At 48.2% G+C, this 17,313-nt stretch overlaps 1 protein-coding gene across 4 annotated transcripts in view; it reads right to left on the reverse strand.

Moving 5' to 3' along the window:
• Window positions 1-652: 652 nt before the first annotated feature.
• ARHGEF12 (Rho guanine nucleotide exchange factor 12) overlaps window positions 653-17,313 on the reverse strand; it is a 70,986-nt gene continuing 54,325 nt past the window's right edge. For 3 of the 4 annotated variants that reach the window (XM_066203449.1, XM_066203448.1, XM_066203451.1), the window contains 18 exons: window positions 17,092-17,127; window positions 16,349-16,503; window positions 15,648-15,794; window positions 14,863-14,948; window positions 13,953-14,078; window positions 12,923-13,037; window positions 11,979-12,079; window positions 11,799-11,876; window positions 10,535-10,610; window positions 9,966-10,133; window positions 9,374-9,461; window positions 8,572-8,661; window positions 8,350-8,426; window positions 7,773-8,000; window positions 5,436-5,912; window positions 3,408-3,742; window positions 2,430-2,502; window positions 653-1,525 (listed from right to left, as the gene is read on the reverse strand). In XM_066203449.1, the coding sequence (XP_066059546.1) occupies window positions 1,515-1,525; window positions 2,430-2,502; window positions 3,408-3,742; window positions 5,436-5,912; window positions 7,773-8,000; window positions 8,350-8,426; window positions 8,572-8,661; window positions 9,374-9,461; window positions 9,966-10,133; window positions 10,535-10,610; window positions 11,799-11,876; window positions 11,979-12,079; window positions 12,923-13,037; window positions 13,953-14,078; window positions 14,863-14,948; window positions 15,648-15,794; window positions 16,349-16,503; window positions 17,092-17,127 (2,467 nt within the window). In that variant the 3' untranslated portion in view covers window positions 653-1,514. Of the gene's footprint in view, window positions 1,526-2,429; window positions 2,503-3,407; window positions 3,743-5,435; window positions 5,913-7,772; window positions 8,001-8,349; window positions 8,427-8,571; window positions 8,662-9,373; window positions 9,462-9,965; window positions 10,134-10,534; window positions 10,611-11,798; window positions 11,877-11,978; window positions 12,080-12,922; window positions 13,038-13,952; window positions 14,079-14,862; window positions 14,949-15,647; window positions 15,795-16,348; window positions 16,504-17,091; window positions 17,128-17,313 lie in introns of those variants that run through there. The other variant, XM_066203450.1, reaches the window with a different exon arrangement.

Genomic DNA, 17,313 nt, shown 5'->3' on the forward strand with positions numbered 1-17,313 from the left:
ACGCACAAAACCCCAGAGGAACGAGGAGATGCCTGAAGCCCACGGAGGAGGCAGTGCTTGACCCAGAGCTCCTTGCTGTCAGATCCACCTGGTGTGAAATCCAGCCCAGGGGGAGTGGAAAACGAAAGGAAACGGGCTCGGGGCAGAGGCACAGCTGTGACAGCCAGATTCCCCTCCTGATCCCATCCTGGCAGGAATTCCAGCAGCAAACCCCACAGCAGGACAGGCCTGAGGAAGTGCCCGAGAGCTGCTTCACCCCCCTCAGGGTCGCCCATCTCCCTTCGGGATCATTGGCACGAACGATTTTCCAAAAGGATAAAACGAAAAATTCAACAACAACAATAACAAAAAAAAAAAACAACCCAAAAAACCAAGCCCACCCCCCCAAAAAAAAACCAACCCCAAACCCCACCCCGAGCCCTCAGCAAGACATACTTCAGGTACTAAAACTTACTGGCCCTATAATCAGCAGTACCTGTGGCTAACTCCATGGCAGCCCTTTTTCATTCAGTAGTGAAGCGGGGGCAGAGCTGCCCCACATCTTTGAAACACTTCTGGGTTTGCATTTTTTTTTTCCTCTTTTTTTTTTCTTTTTTTTTGTTTTCTTCTTTTTTTTTTTTTTTTTTGATCCAGAGAAGAGTTACAAAAGTGCTGCAGGTCCAAGTATTTTTTTTTTTTTATCACTTTACAAAGGAGACAATGATCAAAGCCAACAAAGTCAAGAAAAAAAAAAAAAAAAACAACCCCAAAATTAAACCTCTTTCTCCTCTCCCAGCAAAGGAATGGGAAAGGGGAAAAGGGAAATTTGCCCATCTCAAGTGCCTGGCTGTTTAGTGCATGGAAAATTCCCGTTCCACACGTGGTGAACATGAGCAGTTCCCATGCAGCTGGTTGGATACACACAAATTCCAGCCACAGATTCCATCCTAACACCTTCATGAGTAGCTCTTGGTATTCCGAGTGCCAGCAGGGAGTGCAGAGTCCAGTCCAGTGAGGAAACTCCTGCACACAGGTCCCCCCTGTCCCCTCACCAGGCAGGGCGGGCCACATGCAGGGGGCCAGAACTGTCACTACCCAAAAACAGAACAAAAAAAAAAAAAAAAAAAAAGGCAGATTAAAAAAAATTAAAATGTGCTTTTGATACACGGAATGAAGTCAAATAAATACATTGATTTTTTTTTTTCTTTTAAATGTCTAAATACATTTTTTTTTTTTTATATCCTACACCCAAAGCTCTGTACATTTGGTTTGGTTTTTTTTTTTTTTTTTTTCCTGTTCTGAGAAAAAAAAAAAAAAAGAATTTCTGGTAGCAAGGAGAGGAGCAGAATAGAATAGACTCCCTCACTGACAAGATAGTGCAGATGCCCCACAGGAAAAGCACCCCATGCCCACTTTGCTAGAGAATGGTTCCTGTTTGGATGCTCCAAACCCTCATCCCAGAGTCCAGAGGGGAGACAGCGGGTGCTGTGTCCTGATTCTCTTCATCCAATCTTCAGCCACTCCCGGGAACACGACTAGCTTTTGTCTGAGGGAGGGGAAAAGGGGGAAAAATAAAAAGGGAAAAAAGGTGGTGAGAGGGAGGGATGCACTGAGAGACGAGTGTGGGGCATTTCTGACACTCCTGCAGGCACAGAGCTGCTCACGGAGAGCTTCACAGCCAGTTCACCTCCCAACCCTTGTCAGGGCTTCAGCAATTCCCTCTGGAGCTGCCTGAGGCACCCAGGGCCAGCCCAGGGACAGCAGAGCCAGGCTCAGCATCCCAGGAATGTCCCTGTGGGAATTGCCATCCCTCTGGAGAGGGATGAAGCTGTGGGGCAGCTGGAACAGAACTTTCCAGAGGAGGAAGAAGCTCAGCTGAGCCTGCAGGGATGGGGCTGAGCTTTCCTGCAGGCAGCACCGCCAGGGCTGCTCAGGAGGTGAAACCTTTTCTGGGCCAGTGGAACCCCTGATGCCTCAGGATTTGAGCTTTTCTATTTTCCATCTCTCTGTAATCCTGCAGTTCTTTAGTGCAGAACTCCAAACCCCACACACAGTGGGAGCTGCTGCTGCTTCCCCAGTTTGGGCAGACACAACAATTCCTCTCCAGGCCTGGCAGTCAAGGACACCTCAGGCCCCAGAGATGGAAACAAAAGGGAGTTGGAGGGGAGAAAACTTGGGGTAAATGACTTCAACTGGAAGATGAACCCCCAATATTCAAATGGACCAAATTTATAAAAGTGTCAAAATTCATGACCTGTGGTCAGTTTTTGGGTGCAGCCCCTGGGGGGCTTTGTCTGCCCTAAATGCACCTGAAGGCCCTTCAATAAACAGAACTGCTTTTTATTCTCTTCATTCTGTCTGGCCTCTGTTTTTAGGTAACCCAAAAAGACATCACCTCAAACACTCAACTTTGTGCTCTGGGTTTGGTTCTGGGGCTCAGGGGCTCCTACCTGAGTGCTCTCCTGTGGAGGCTGAGCCAGCCAGCCCCTGGCGTCGCAGAACGCTGTAATCCTCCTCAACCTCCTGCAAAACAACAACAACAGCCCCAAAACTCAGCTGGCTCCGCATTTACCAGGCAAACAAAGAGGGAGTTCCAAGAGGAAAAGAGAAGTTTCATGGCTGCAAACAGCCAGGGTGGAGCGAGCCCCCTCAGCTCCTTCACCAGCAGCTTTATTTGTGCGCAATGTTCTGGTTTCAGTGAAATTAAAGGCTGGCTACTGGATGTTTCACACGTCAAACCTTTTAGAGAGTTACTCTCTAAAGAGAAAAATTTCCCCATGCAGAAATCATTTGGAATACACAGAGCCTGAAAACCTCCTCATTGGTCTGATATCCTGGGTGCAACTCAACATCTTCATCTGACACCCTGAGCAGCAGCACACGAGAGATTTCACAGATTTACCAAGGCTGGAAAAGACTTTTGAGTCCAACCTATGCCCTAAGCCCGGCTTGTCACCAAGAGTCACATCCAGCCTGTCCCTGAACACCTCCAGGGATGGGGACTCCAACCTCCCACCTCTCTGGGAAGAACTTCCCCCTCATCTTTATGTCAGGAATCCACATTCCTCAGGCCAGTGTCCTGTTGAAAACTCCACTTCTGCAGGCTCGTCCCACTTTTAGGAGTTTCTCCAGATCAAAATCAAAGCAGTAAAGAGCTCCAGCAGAACTACTGGCCTGTCGTGATCCACAACTCAGTGCACACAAAACAGCCAAAAAGGTCCTGCTTTAAAGGCTTCCAGGAGTAAGAGATGAAGAGAAACATGGCTGTGCTCTTACCCATCCAAATTGCTTTAAAGCTTTTTTTCTAACCCAAAACTTAACGGGCATGGAAATGGACAAAGGCTCGCTGGGGTGCGGATCAAACCTTCTACGTGCAGCGATAATAATAATGATAATAATGATAATAAAAATAACAGAAAGGAACTCACCTTTAGCTTCTCCAGGGCATCCTCGATGTTCTGGATGTACTGCATGAGCTGCACTCGGATCTCCAGGGGGAGCTGAGGGCTGCCCAGGAAGGCGCAGGGCTCCTCCAGCCCAGCCCAGCGCGGGCCCAGCAGCTCCTCGGGGAACGGCGAGCTGCCCCCGTCCGACCGGGCGTCCCTCGGGGACAGGGGCTGCTGCTGCTGCTGCTGCTGCTGCTGCTGGGGACAGTCCAGGGGGGGCTGGCTGTGGGAGGTGCACTGCAGGACCAGGGCTGACACCTCCTCGTCCGTGGAGCTCTCCTGCACTGTCCCGTAGCCATCGAGGATCAAGTAATTTCCTGCGGGGACAGCGCGGTGTCACTCGAGCGGCCCCAAAAAGCTTCAGGGCTCGGGATGGGGGGTGGTTTGAGCAGAGTTTAAGTGGGGATGTCCCACCTCAGCCCATTCTCCTGAGAAAAATCATTGGTGAGAACTCCAAGGGTTAGTGGGGATATCAGGCTCAGCTGGTTCAGAGATCAGGGATGGTTTTGTACATTAAAAAAAACCTCCCATAATTAAATGGACAGGACTTGGACTCAACGATCCTTCTGGCTCCTCTCCAGCTCAGGATATTCTGTGAGCTCATCACCTGCCTTCCTGCTTGCCCAAAATCTCTGTTTCTATGCTAACAGCTGAAAATCCTGCTCTTGCATGAATGGCACCTGGATTCCCAAACCCCACTCCCCAGCCCGGGCACTGAGGATGCTTTTAGGTGGGTGAGGTTTAAAACACAGCTTGCAGATATGCTAAAAGATAAAGTAATAACAGACTGAAAATGCTTTCACAACCTGCACCCAGCAATAGGAGCCTGTTTAATGAATTTCTCTGTAATACCACAGCAAAGCCAGCACAGGGGACTCAGAATTGACTAAAAACAGATCAATCTCATCTTGATGTCCCTGTACAGTTAAAAAAAGTAAACAGTGGAAGGGGGTGACAAATAAATTAGACGCTTCAAGTTGTTGGCTCAGTTTTAATAATTTAAAATGTCTCAGTGAGAAAAAATTATTTGCAATATGCAGTTGGAAGGGAGCACTGGGGCAGTCACAAATTGGCTTATCCACGTGGATATAATCCAATTTTGAAATAAGAGCATATTTATGGATAAGAGACTTCTGTGTGGCTGTTAGTGTTGGATCCACCTGATAGCAGCTGCTTCTGCTACAAAATGCACATGAGATAAACCTCAGCTCCTGTGCAAAGTTTGGTGTGCTCAGGTAGCTGTCAAATACTCAGTTGGTGCAGCAATAGCAATAAAAATAAAATAATAAAGTTTTAAGAGGTTCAGAGTACGGTAAGGTTACAGGAGACTATTACAGTGTAGAATTAAAAGGCTTGAGTTTCTCTCCTGAAGCTTGATCAGGAAAAGGGCTTTAAAAAGTGCTTTTCCTCCAAGGAAAACCCTTTCCCTCCAGGTCCCTACAGGCAGCAGGGAGATGAAGTGGTCCAGGACAGGCACAACTGAGGGTTTGGCTTGTGCCTGGTGCCTCTGCAATTCCAGTCTGCCGCGGGGTGGGTGTGCCCCCAGCATTTCAGCTCCTCCTCCCTCACATGAGGAGTTAACCAGCTCCACATTTGCACAGGGGTAAAATGATTTGTTGGGAGCTGGGAGCTGCCTGTCCCATCCCAGACAAGCAGGTGGTGAAGTGTGGAATGGACCCGGCCGTGCCCTCGCCCCAGGGTGGGAACCCGGTACTTTCTGAGCCTGAAAACTGCTGAGCTCTTCCCAAGGGAAAACTTTTCAACAATTTTTTTTTTAATTTTTCCCAAAACAACCTTGTGTAAACAATATTCCTTTCCCATGACAACAGGTGTTGCTGGCTATTTCTGTTACTGAGCCAAGGGGAGAGGTGTCAGCCCTATGGACCAGTAACGTGACTTTTGGACGTTATGAATTGTACATTCTGAACTGAATGAATTGTAAATAAACCTCCTGATTTCTACTGCCTCCTGACTGGAGTCCAACATCTTTATTTCGCGACCAGGGCTCACCTGAGATCCGAATTTGCACCTCCTCCTCTTCCTCCTCCTCCTCCTTCCTGTCCAGCAGCTCGCCCTCGCCGGGGTTCTCGTCGCTGTGAGCTTCCCGAGCATCGAAGAAACGCTCCCCGCCCTCGTCAGCCCCCAGCCCCTCCAGCTCGGAGCTGGAGCCCTCCAGGTTCGTGCTGTCCATGGGCACGGCGGCCCTGGCCCCGGGCTCTGGTGCCAGCAGCTGCAGGGGCTCCCCCGGGGCCGGGCTCTCGGCTGCAGTCCGGGGGCCGTGCCCGGCCGCCGGCTCTCGAGTTCTGCCAAGGCTCCCGTCCTCTCCAGGCTGCTGCAGTTTGCTGTCACGGGGCTGCGGCTCCTTCCCACTCTCTGTCTGGGCTTCCTGGGACACGCTCCTGAACCTGGGCAGGCGCTGTCTGTCCTCCAGGGTCCCCTTGTCAGCCAGGCCGAGCTGCTGCACCAAGAGCTGCCTCAGCAAGCCCACTGCAAGGACAGGCAAGGGTCAGGCAAAAACCCCATGATTATATGGACAGAACCTGAATTCAATGATCCTTCTGGTTCCCCTCCAGCTCAGGATGCTCCGTGAGCTCAACACCTCCCTTCCTGCTTGCCCAAAATCTCTGTTTCTTATGCTCATGGCTGGAAATCCTGCTCTGGCACTAATGGCACCTGACAAACCCAGGCAACGCTCAGGGAGCACAGAAGGGATTAAAGCAGACACAAAGGTCACCCTGTGACAGAGGTGTGACTCCCCTCCTTGCTCTTGGGTTGGAAAAAACAGGGATAAAAATAAATGTATTAAAGGTTGCAGCCTCGCTCCCCTGTTTTATCTTACAATATGTCAGGACAAGCTGCATCTCCTTGGAGGAAACCAAAGAAATTGTCTCCAGAAATTATCCTGAGTGCTTGGGTTTTACCCTGCAAAAGGAGCTCACAGCTGTGGTTATAGCAGGGGATTCCCACCTCAAGGAAACTGGGAATATTCCACTCAGGTTGGAAATGACAGAGCAAAAGGGGAAAAAAAAAATAATCTAAGAAACGTTTTCCCTAAAATTCGATGCAAATTTATGCCTGGTTGAACTTCAACCCACATTCCTTTAGTTCCCGAATTATCCCAACCAAACACTTCATAATAGGGACATATTGTTCCAAACAAAAACGTGCTGCTGTCAAGAGCCTCAGATTGTTCCTCCTCACCACAAAATGCTCTTGCAACACCCAAAAAAAGCTGTGATGTCAAACAGCAGAACTGTCACTCAGCTCAGGCTCTTGTCACAATGTTGGAGAGCTGCTCTTTTAACTCTCAGCACTCAGGAGATGCTGTGGGGTCACTAAAACTGTCCCTGCACACCCCCAGACTAAGACTATTTTAGCCAGGGTCTCTTAAAACAAGTAGCAAGAATATCTGTCCAATATTCAGAGCGAGAAAAGAACTTTAAATCCTCTAAGAAGTCGGATAAATGGATTTAAAGCTCCGAGATAACTCTGAGACTGCAGAGAACTGTCATTGCTTGGACAGAGAGATGGAAGAGGCAACTGGGGCCAAGGATGTGAGAGTTCTGCATTTGGGTAAAAGCAAATATTCCACAGGCTCTTCCCTCCAAGTACAACTGAGGGACTTTGTGTCCCTTCCAGAGTTGCCAAGGAGAGATCTGTGGATTAATGAATTCATTCAAATTTCAGGGAGTTATATTTAGGAGTTGCACTGCCAGAGCTGATGCAGCAGGTTGCAGAGCCCTGCATCCCTCCTCTGAAAGGAGAGCAGAGGAAGTGACTAAAAACCTTAAAAACAACTTTCCAACAATGATCTGTCCAGCAGGAAAACCTCTCCACACGCACAAGTGTTGATCGAATTAGACCCAGCCACCTCCCAAGTGCTCAGGGAATCCGAGCCTGGCCTTTGGATATCAGTGAGTTTAACAATTTGTGAGGTTTTACCATTAAAAAAAAAATAGAAAATTGCATTCTGCAACACAAGCAAGCTCTCCAGTTCTGCTCCAGTGCTACAGGAATGAGCCCAGGCCTGACTGCCTTGTCTTTAAAAACTGCTGACCAGCAATGGCACTGTGCACTCAGTTCTGCAACAGGATTTTGCCACCAAAGCACTCCACGGAGGGTAAATATTCATTATCACCCTCATTTGAGACATAAAACCCCAGAAAAACCAGGAGAAGCCTGAAGCCCAGGGAAGGGGCAGTGCCTGGACTCAGAACTCTTTGCTGTCAGAGGCGCTCTGTGCGAAACCCAGCACGGGGGGAGTGCGTAATGAACGGAAATGGGCTGAATTTGAACAAATCCCACCTCCAAACCCCACCCCAGAGGGCTCTGCCCGTGGGTACTCACAGTTCCTCAGGGCATCCCGTGCCCACTGCCCCTCTGGCACCGAGGCTGAGCTGCTGGCTGCGTGTTCATAGCAGGCAGAGGGGTCCTTCAGCGCCAGCTCTGCCTGCTGCACCTTCTCAAACTGCCCCTCAGCCCCCAGCAGCCCGTCCACCTTGGCCTTGTCAGACATGATGGGTGAGGAGGACTGAGGGTTCAGTATTAAGGGAGACTCCAGGCCCAAGTCTTTATCTGGAGGGCAGAAAACAAAAATTCAGGTGAAACGACGATGGTAAAACCGCAGGAAGTTCCACTCTGGAAACGCTAAAATTCTTGAGCGTGGCTTTGGTAAAAGGCCAGTCCTTTCCAGGGTTTAAAAAAGACTCTCCCAGCAGTTGATAAAGCAGATGGAAATAGTAAATGGTGCATTTCCAAGAGGTTCAGCACCACTTCTTTGAAAGATTTGTAAAGAAATCATCCCTTCCCAGGAAAATCTCCAAGCTGCCCCAGGATCCCCAAGCCCACAGGAATATGGCTGGGCACATCTCGGCACTCAGTGGAGCAAATCTCCTGCTCCCATTTCCCTGAATCCCTGTTTTACCTGGACTTTGCAGGCTGCTGGCAGGAATATCATGCTGCTCTTTGAGCTTCTGCTGCTCCTCTTCTTCACGCTCCTCTCTGCAGGGAGGGAAGAACAAACACATCCTTTCAGTCACGTTGATCTGCAGGAGAATCCAGCCTTTGGAGGGCAATTTTTTGAGCAGGGAAAGGGGTGCTGGGGAAAGGAAAATCAGCTTTTCTTCTTCCTGCAGCTTTGACTTACTCTCCAGGGCCTGACTGAGGCAGTGGGATCACTCTTCTGCTGCTCCCCATCTTCACAGTTCCTGCCATCTGAGCTATAAGGTCCTGCCAGCTGCAGCAGAAACAGCAAATAAAACCATGCAGCAAGTGGAACAGAATGAGCATTTCTCTGTCTAATCTTCTTAAATCCAGTTGATACAACTACTGCTTTTCTCCCCAAAAGAAATGGCTTTTTTTCTTTTTAAATTTCTGTAACGTTCAGTGCCTCCCCAGGAACACCCTGAAATCACCACAGCATAAAGCTCAGCTCACCTGGAGCTGACAGAAATGACAGACAGGACCTTATCACTTGTCAGATCAACCAGCAATTTATATATAAATACATAAAAAAGCATTGATTTCACACCTCACTGGAGCGTAATGCATGCAACAACACTCGTGGATCCCATGAACACCTTTATCCCTGAGTATTCTTTAGGAGGAAAAAATAAAGCCATGGAATCCAATTCCTGCAGTGTTTATGATGCCAGAATGTAAATCTGCAAACATCTCTGGTGCTGCATGAAGATGCAGGATTATTTCTCTGTCTGATGTGGCAGTCAGGAGGCCCAAACCCCCAGAATTTTCAGGGTAAATAAAAGCATTTTGGAGGTCAGGAAAGGGTCTGGGGTGAGCCAGCTGGGAGGGACTCAGTGGATGCTTCTTACAGAGACCAGCAGGCTTCCAGCTAAGTTTGGGGAAGGAACTCGGGGAATTCATGAGGTAAAGGCCTCTCAGGTCCAACAAAGCCAGCAGCAGCAGCTGGAATTGCCCCCAGGACTTACACATTCTTCTCTGAGACAGTCTGGGCCACCAGCTCGTAGATGTGAGCGCCCGTCGCCGACATGGAGATGACGAAGAAGGCTTTGTTATCTGCACCAACACAGGGAAGGGGGCACTCAAACAGCTGCCAGGCCCCACACAGCCTCCCAAAAATCCCCACAGCCAGCCACAACCCCAGGCCAAAGCGAGGAAGAAGTCCGTGAGAGAACTCTCTAACACTAATACAGGAACACTGACCTTGGCCTGTCAAAGAAATGCGCCCTCAAAGGAAAAAGAAAAAAACCCATTTCAAGCCATTTTGAAAAAGCTTCATTTCTCCTCTTTTCCCTTCTAATAATTTCCAGAGTGCTTTTCCTCTAACACAATCAGAGCACTTTCATTTAGAAGTCTATTTAAAACTCAAGCAATGCCTATTACTGATGCAAAGAAGTTAAACAGCTCATCCATACTAAGCACGATGTTGGACAACCAAGAATTAAGCCTACGCAGTTTTCCTTGTTCTGCTCTGAAAATCTACACAAAATCATCTTCCTCAACCGAGCTAATCTTTATTTTTGGCTTCTCTTTTTCGCTCCCTCAGTGGGCTGCACTGACCTGTGGCCACCTGGCGAACCAGCACGGTGTTGAGTTTGATGATGGGGCTGAAGGTGTGTTTGCTGTCAGCTGTGGACGCCAGGATCTTGCTGTGGCACTTCAGCACCAGTTTGTCATCTTGTTTCTGCAGCAGCACCAGGATGTCCTCCAGCAGCAGAGTGTACAGATCTGCCCAGAGTGCCAAAAAAAAAAAAAAAAAAAAAGGCCCAGAACGAGTTAAAAGATTCCCATCAGAAAGCAGAAAGCTGCATTTGTGATTACTCATGCAGAGGCAGCAATCAGTGCCGTGCCATTCCAGGCAAAGCTTGCAAATCTTCCTCGTGAAAACTCCAGCAGAAAGCTACAGATGGAATTGGATCAGCTCATGACTGACTGCTGTGTCCCTGCGTGGCCCTAATGATACTCCAGCACATTTCAGAATTGACAAGAGTAATTTAATCAGCTCAGAGAAGCACACAGGCATTATTAGAGGTGGCAGTAAGAAGCATAATTGGGAGCTGCAGCAGAGCTTTTTCCCTCCTCTCCTTCGCAGCAAACTCACCCAGAGCCAGGGGAGGGCCCAGACTCACCGATGGTTTTGTCACGATTCACTTTCCAGGTCAGAGGCCCTTCATGGAGCATTTTTCTCTTTGTTAGATCCAGGTTCTGTCACCAGGGGAAAGAAAGAAAACAACAAAAAAAGGAAATTTCTATGGAAGCAAGTCATGATAAAACACAGGAATGCCAGAGGGACTCCAGTTTGGAGCTAAGCTAAACCCAGGCTGGGAAAAGAAACACGGAGCAGGGAACCCAACATCTCGTCAGAGATGCTGCTGATCTCTTTCCCACTGCTCTTTTCCACATGCCAAGTGCCACAGGGTGGGGAATTCTCCCACCAAGTCACGCTCCAGGGGCATTAGGATGTCACCTGTCTCCTAGGAGGAGTTTTCCCAACACCCCACATTCAGTTCCAGCATTACAACTGATGAATGCTGCAGCACTCGATTTGCAAGTCAAGTGTGCCGGCAAATTATTTACAAATCATCCCCATGATCTGACAAGCATTTGTAATGTCAATGGATTCTTCAGGCACTTCAGTGCCTGTGACATTTAGATCTGCAGGCAAGCAGAAGTGACAATTTTCACAATTCATCCCTTCCAAGTCTCAGAGTCTGCAATCAATGACAGCGAGATCTGGGAGCTGCCAGGAAGTTCTTCCTTTCCTCGCTGCAGTTGATTTGAGGAAGGATACATGACACAGTTTTATAGAAAAGATTTTTTTGGGGTTTTTTTTTTGATTCACACTGACTTTGAGGGAGATGGGGAAGCAACCAGCAGGTAACCAGCTTCCAGCAGAGCTGCAAGGATTTACAGGAGCCGTGAAACAGAGTGTTGTTAATACTGGACTTCAGGCTTTATTTGGCTGTGTGGATCTCCCAGGTTTTTGTGCAAGCTCTCCTTTTAAAGCCGATCCCACTGTTACACCTCAGGGCTCTCCAAGGCCTCTCCAGTACCAACAGCATCACTAAGACAAGCACTCACATGAGATAAAAACCCACAATAACCTCATTATCCACTTCTGGGATACAGTGCTTGAGCTTGCAGGCCATAAAGGTTTGCTGCACAGAGCTGACAAGCTTCATCAGCACCATGATGTGCAGAACTGGGCTGTTGGAGCCACAGAAATCTTCAGGAAGGTGGCAAAACTCTCATTTCTGAGACTAACTGTTTGCATTTCCATACAGAAATATTTATCTCCAAAGAGCACTTGACTGTGCACCAGAAGAAGCACAAAGTGAACGACAGGGCTGCAAACTCAGTTCACCCAGGGCTGGTTTTAATGCTGCCACTCACCCTGAACTCATCCATCATGGGGTCCTCTGACTGCTTCAAGTAGGAGAGGTCGAGTCGGCGCTGATAATCCTCCAGATGCTGCAGGAAATGCGAGGGAAGGGTCACTTGGAGCAACAGAACTCCCCAGAGGGCAGGTTTACTGCTGCCCCCAGCCCTGCCTGTTCCCTCTGCCTCTCCCACCTGCTTGTTCTCCGACTCTTTGACAGCCTGGTTCACGTGGTTGAGGATCTGCCGACAGTGATCTGCTGCTCTCTTCACTTTCTCCTTCTCCTCGGGCAGCTCTGCGAGAATAAAACCAAGTGGGACAAAGGTTTGGCCACTCAGCCCTGCAGGGCAGTCTGCTGACCTCAGACTGGACAGAGAGGAGTTAAACTCACAGAGAAGCCCATCAGCAAAAGCACTGCTCTGCAAGAGTGATCAGAGTGAGATTGGTGACAGGAGAGAACTCACTGTGACCCGCAGATCATTGCACATAATGCAGCAGTTACTCGGCCTTTTTTTAGGGCCTGGTGACAAATATTCACAATAATCCGAGAAACCCAAAATCCTCACTAAGAGCACAGGCACAGGTGAAGCCATCAATTCTCACCCGCAGCAGCAGCCACACTGAGAATTCAGTTAACAGGAACATAAACCAGTACATCAAAGATAATGGAGTATCACATGCTTTCCTAATTAGGATTAGAGGGAACTTGTAGCTGCAGTCTATTTTTATGAGTAATGGAATTACTCTGCAGCAGGTATCAGATAGTAAAGCTGGGAAGGCGTTTCGTGCTATTATTTATCACGTTTTTTACCTGTTGTGCTGAAACTATCTTTCAGTGTAACACATCCTAATTAAACCCCACCCTCTGCAGGAGCATGAGGACCTTCTGTGCTGCTTTAGAGGTTTGACAGATTCGCTTGTTTCACACTGAATTTCCTTTTTATTTTCCTAAGGAGGAACAAACGCTGGATTTTTTTTTATTTTTATTATTATTATTTTCTACACCTCCTGTGCAGAAGGCAGCAGTGAGGTCGCAGTGAAAACAGAGAGAGGCACATGAAACTGAAGTGTGGTTTAACACATTTCCCTAAAAAACCCTGCTGAGGTGGGTGCCCAAACCTCACTGGGAAGGCTTTACCTGTGTATTTAGCAATGTTATCCAGCAGAAGGGGGTATTTAGTCAACCTCTGCATCTCCGTGGGGATGATATCCTTCAGCTGCAGCCGCCGGCACAGGGGATTGCTCTCCGCATCCTAAATTTCAACAGCACAATATCTGCATTTGTCATTTTTACTAAGGCCGTAATTACCTGAATGCACAACATCTATTCATCACTTAAACATCTATTACTTCACTTCCCAGTAATTAAATACAAGACAAGAGATGTTAAGATCTATCACCCAGACAACACGTTCCCCTTCTCCATCTGCAATTACCCGGAGGAAAAGCTCATGCCAGCAGCAGTGCCTTCCTCCCCTCATTACTCCCCACGGGCATGGGCCCATCCCCGATCCATCTCAGTCAGCAGCACCCAGGGAACACATCACTTTGGGCTCTCACACCGCAGCAAAGCACAGGAGATTTGTCAAGATCATCTCCCCCTTGTGCTCCCAGGGCTCCTCCCAGCCTGTGCTCGTGCAGAAAATGTTCTGCAAACGCCACACGGACCCAAACCCCACTCCTGGCAGGCAGAGCAGCTGTGGGGCATCTGCCTCCTGCTGCCCCTGGCCCTCTGAGCTCTCTGCCCCACAGAATTTGGCATCCCTGGGCAGCAGGCACCTCGAGGGAGGTGGCATCTCCTGCCTGGGACCCCGTGCTGCCCAGAACTGAAGGGTTCCTCCCTCCAGAAACCACCAGCAGAGATAAATACAGTGCTGGAAATGATCCCCAGCTGAAGGCAGCCCTAGGCATGATGTCATTAATTAATGTCATTAATTATCTAGAACTTTATCTAGGATGATTCACTGGGCTGCGCCGAGGCAACTCAAAGCCTGGCGGAGAACTCAGAGCCCGGTGGAGAAAACTCAAAAGCTAGTGGAGAAAACTCAGAATCTGGTAGAACTCAGAGCCTGGGGGAGAAACTCAGCTTAGGGGAAAAAAACTCAAGAGCCTGGTGGAAAAGACGTCAAAACCTGGTGGAGAAACTCCAAGCCCTGTGGCAAGCTCACCTGCACGAAGGTCTGGAATCTCGAGTCCTTCTTCTGGCGGGACTTGATGACCTCGAGAGCGAAGGGCTGGTTGCTGCAGAAGGTGGCAGTGGCCAGTTTCAGCTTCTCCTCTGCTGCTCCACTAAACTGTGCCAGAAAAGCCAAAAAAGCCAAGTTTAGACAGGCTGGGGCTCAGCACGAGCCACTCTCAGCAGGCAGAGCCACACGGGACTGGGCTCAGCGGGGAAGAAAGGAATTCTTGACAAAAATGAGGAGTCATTTCTGCCCTGGTTTAAGGCTTTGTCTTCCCAGAGGAGACCTTGACATCTCAAACTCTTCAGTTCTCCTGAATCCAGCCCTCCCACATCACAGAATCCCAATTGGTTTGGGTTGGAAGGGATTTTAAAGCTCATCCCCACCATGGGCAGGGACACTTTCCACTATCCCAAAACATCCTTGAACACTTCTAGGGATGGGGCAGTCAAATCTTTCCATAAAGAGCTCAAACGTGAAGCCTACAACAGCACTATAAACTCCAAATTTATCCATTCCAAGATTAGAAATCAGTACTTTTAACTGCACCACAGGCAACACCAGGCTCACATTTCAGTGTTACTGAAATAAATCGTGCCACTGCATTTTACAGAATCCCACTCTCACCTTCATGTACCCAAAAGTACCTTTCTGTTCTACCCACACATCCTAAGGAAATTATTCCTGTGCCTTAAATGACTCTTATCTCCAGTCAGATGCAAATCCTCTGAGTTTTCCCTGCTTTCCTTCCCCCCCTCATCCTCCAGCTCTGTTTTGGCTCCAGAACTCCCAGCCCTCCAGTTCCCTTTGCTGGGAATTATCTCCTCCAACCTCTGGCTCTATTGGTCATTCTATGGCACATGATTTTCAAATGTAAGAAACATTAAAAGAATTTTACCCAGGAGAGCAAATCTTCCCCGATCTGGCCAATGACAGAAGTCTCGTTCCTCTTTCGGACAGATTTCATCTGATCGTTCAGTGCAACTTAAAAACAAGGAAAAAAAAGGTAAATTTTATTTATAGTGGGCGAATTGCTGGCTTAATTATCAGTATTTAACATAAAAGCTATTCTAAGAGAAGAGTAGATTTGAAATTATTTTAATTAGCTAAGAAACAATATCCTGCAACTTAATAAATTTAGAATAACTAATAAAATGTGATGTAACTCCTCTGCACTTGTGTCCCACCTGTCTCCAAATGACCCCTAAGAACCACTCCAAACTTATCTTTCCTGAGGCTCCATCTCATTTTCCTGTGAACAGGAATAATGCAGAAGCCAAAAAACCACACAACTGATTACTGAGTGGCTGAAATTCCTGCTGTGAGCAGTCCTTTCCCTAAACGACGAGGAAGGGTCAGAAAAACAGACATCAATCTTTATAAATCTGATTTTTGCTCTCAAAAGAGAGCAAAAACTTTTCAAGTTGTACCATCTCAAACGCTGGCCCACAAAGCTCACTCCTCCTTTTATCAGATAAGGGAAAAGGAACGCTGGACACAAGATTCCTTATCAAAACATCTTTGTGACTCAGAAATGGAACAAGTGTGAGCAGAAGCAGGCCCAGGGCAGCGTCCTGAAGAATTCTGTTTGATCTCAAGCGTTGGGTGAAGCTGCCTCATGTTCCCTTTCCTTTCAGTTTTTCAGCCATGGGAGCCAGAACTGCAGCTTCCAGCTGCTCCTACCGTGCAGGCCAAGGATATCCTCGAGGTTGGAGAAGATTTTCCTCTTGTCACTGGAGCTGAGGATTCCCTCCCTGGTGACCCTCTGGTAGAAGACGTTGTGCAGGACCTTCAGCGTGCGCACGTGGGCTCGCTCCGTGTAGAACAGTTCTGGGGGGGACAGGGAGAGCAGGACTGAAACTGTGGGGCCAGAGGTGAGCTCAGAACAGCTCCCTCAGCAGCACTTCCCTCCAAAACATCCCACGTTTGAATTGCTTGCAAAATTCCATCGTTTACCCCAAGCCAACAGCGAGCTCATGGCTCACAAATCCACACAGAGACTTCTGCAGGAGCTGCAACTCAGATCTGAAGTCTGGGAGTGACATTTCCATCACCTGCTTCCCAAAAAAGCCACGCTTGTCTGGTTTTCTTTTAGAGAACATAATAAAAACTGGCCTTTCAGTGCCTTAATACTGTTTAATAACCACTTGATGTTGTTTGTTTCTCCTCTAAGGACTGGGCCAATCTCACCTCAGGTAATTTCCCAGCAGCAAGCACGGGTTTCCCATCTAAGAACTCTTCAAACCAAAAGTTCTACAATTCTCCAGCCACTACTCCACAAAATCAGTGAAGAAAAACCTAACTGTAAAGTTTAAGAGCTTCAAAGCTCCAGGGGAAGGTTTCAACTCTGAGCTTGGCCAGGTAGGAAAGAACCTCCATCTCACCATTGATCACTTCCTGACGCTTGATTTCGTAGGGTTTGAGCCCCATCAGCACCTCCCTGCTCACGAGCTGCTGCCAGTTGGGAGGGTCCATGTCCATGTCGAAGTCGTAGAGCTCATCCTCACTCTGCACGTCTGCAAAGCCAACACTGTCCATCCTGATGGGAGGAGGAAAAAGAAGGGAGGTAATTCCCGTTTCAGGGAAAAGCTGAGTCCATAAATCAGCTTTACAAACACACTGTCCCTGCCAGCTGGAGGCTGTGGGATGCCTGAACCTCTGGGCACATTCTCTGATTTTGCCCTTTGCCTGTTCTGGCAGTGTTTTCATAACCCCCCTTTAAATGACACAGATCAACCCATTTGCAGCCAGGTATCAAGGCAGTGAAAAGGGCAGGTTACAGTTTCTTGCCTCTGTCTGTCTGCAGGTACAGAACCAACAGCAACACAGGCTGAAAAGGAAAACAGGGATATCTCTACCCCCTAATCAAACTCCCATCCCTTCAAATCAGTGGAGGCAGCAATCATTCCACTTCACTCACAGATCAGAGGGGTATTTTTGCATATGACTCACTCCACCTGCCCAATAAATGGCTGCCAGTGTCTGATTTCATGTGTTCTTAAAGAAAGAAAAGATCATGCAGACAACTCTGCTGGCTCAGAACAACGAGCACTGCTGCATTGTGCTTCATGACCTCTGGAAATCCAAACAAATTCAGTCAAGTTCAAACATTTCTAAGCACACTCACTTGCGAAATGGCTTTGGTGTTCCCATGTCAACCATCCTGCAAGGAAGGGAAGAAACCATCAGGGAAGCTCGTGCCTGAATCTCTCCCTGCTCAGACATTCAGCACCACTTCAGGATGGTGGTCTGAGCTCCAAACCAGGGGATTTTGTCCCCTCTCCTGACAGTTTTCTCTCACAGCAGACACACAGAGCAAAGTTTCCTAATCCCACCAACAATACTAAAC

This window comes from Chamaea fasciata, unplaced genomic scaffold, assembly GCF_029207755.1.
Source record: "Chamaea fasciata isolate MVZ Bird 193981 ecotype frontalis unplaced genomic scaffold, bChaFas1.0.hap1 SCAF_24, whole genome shotgun sequence".
In the NCBI taxonomy this organism is placed as follows: Eukaryota; Metazoa; Chordata; class Aves; order Passeriformes; family Sylviidae; genus Chamaea; species Chamaea fasciata.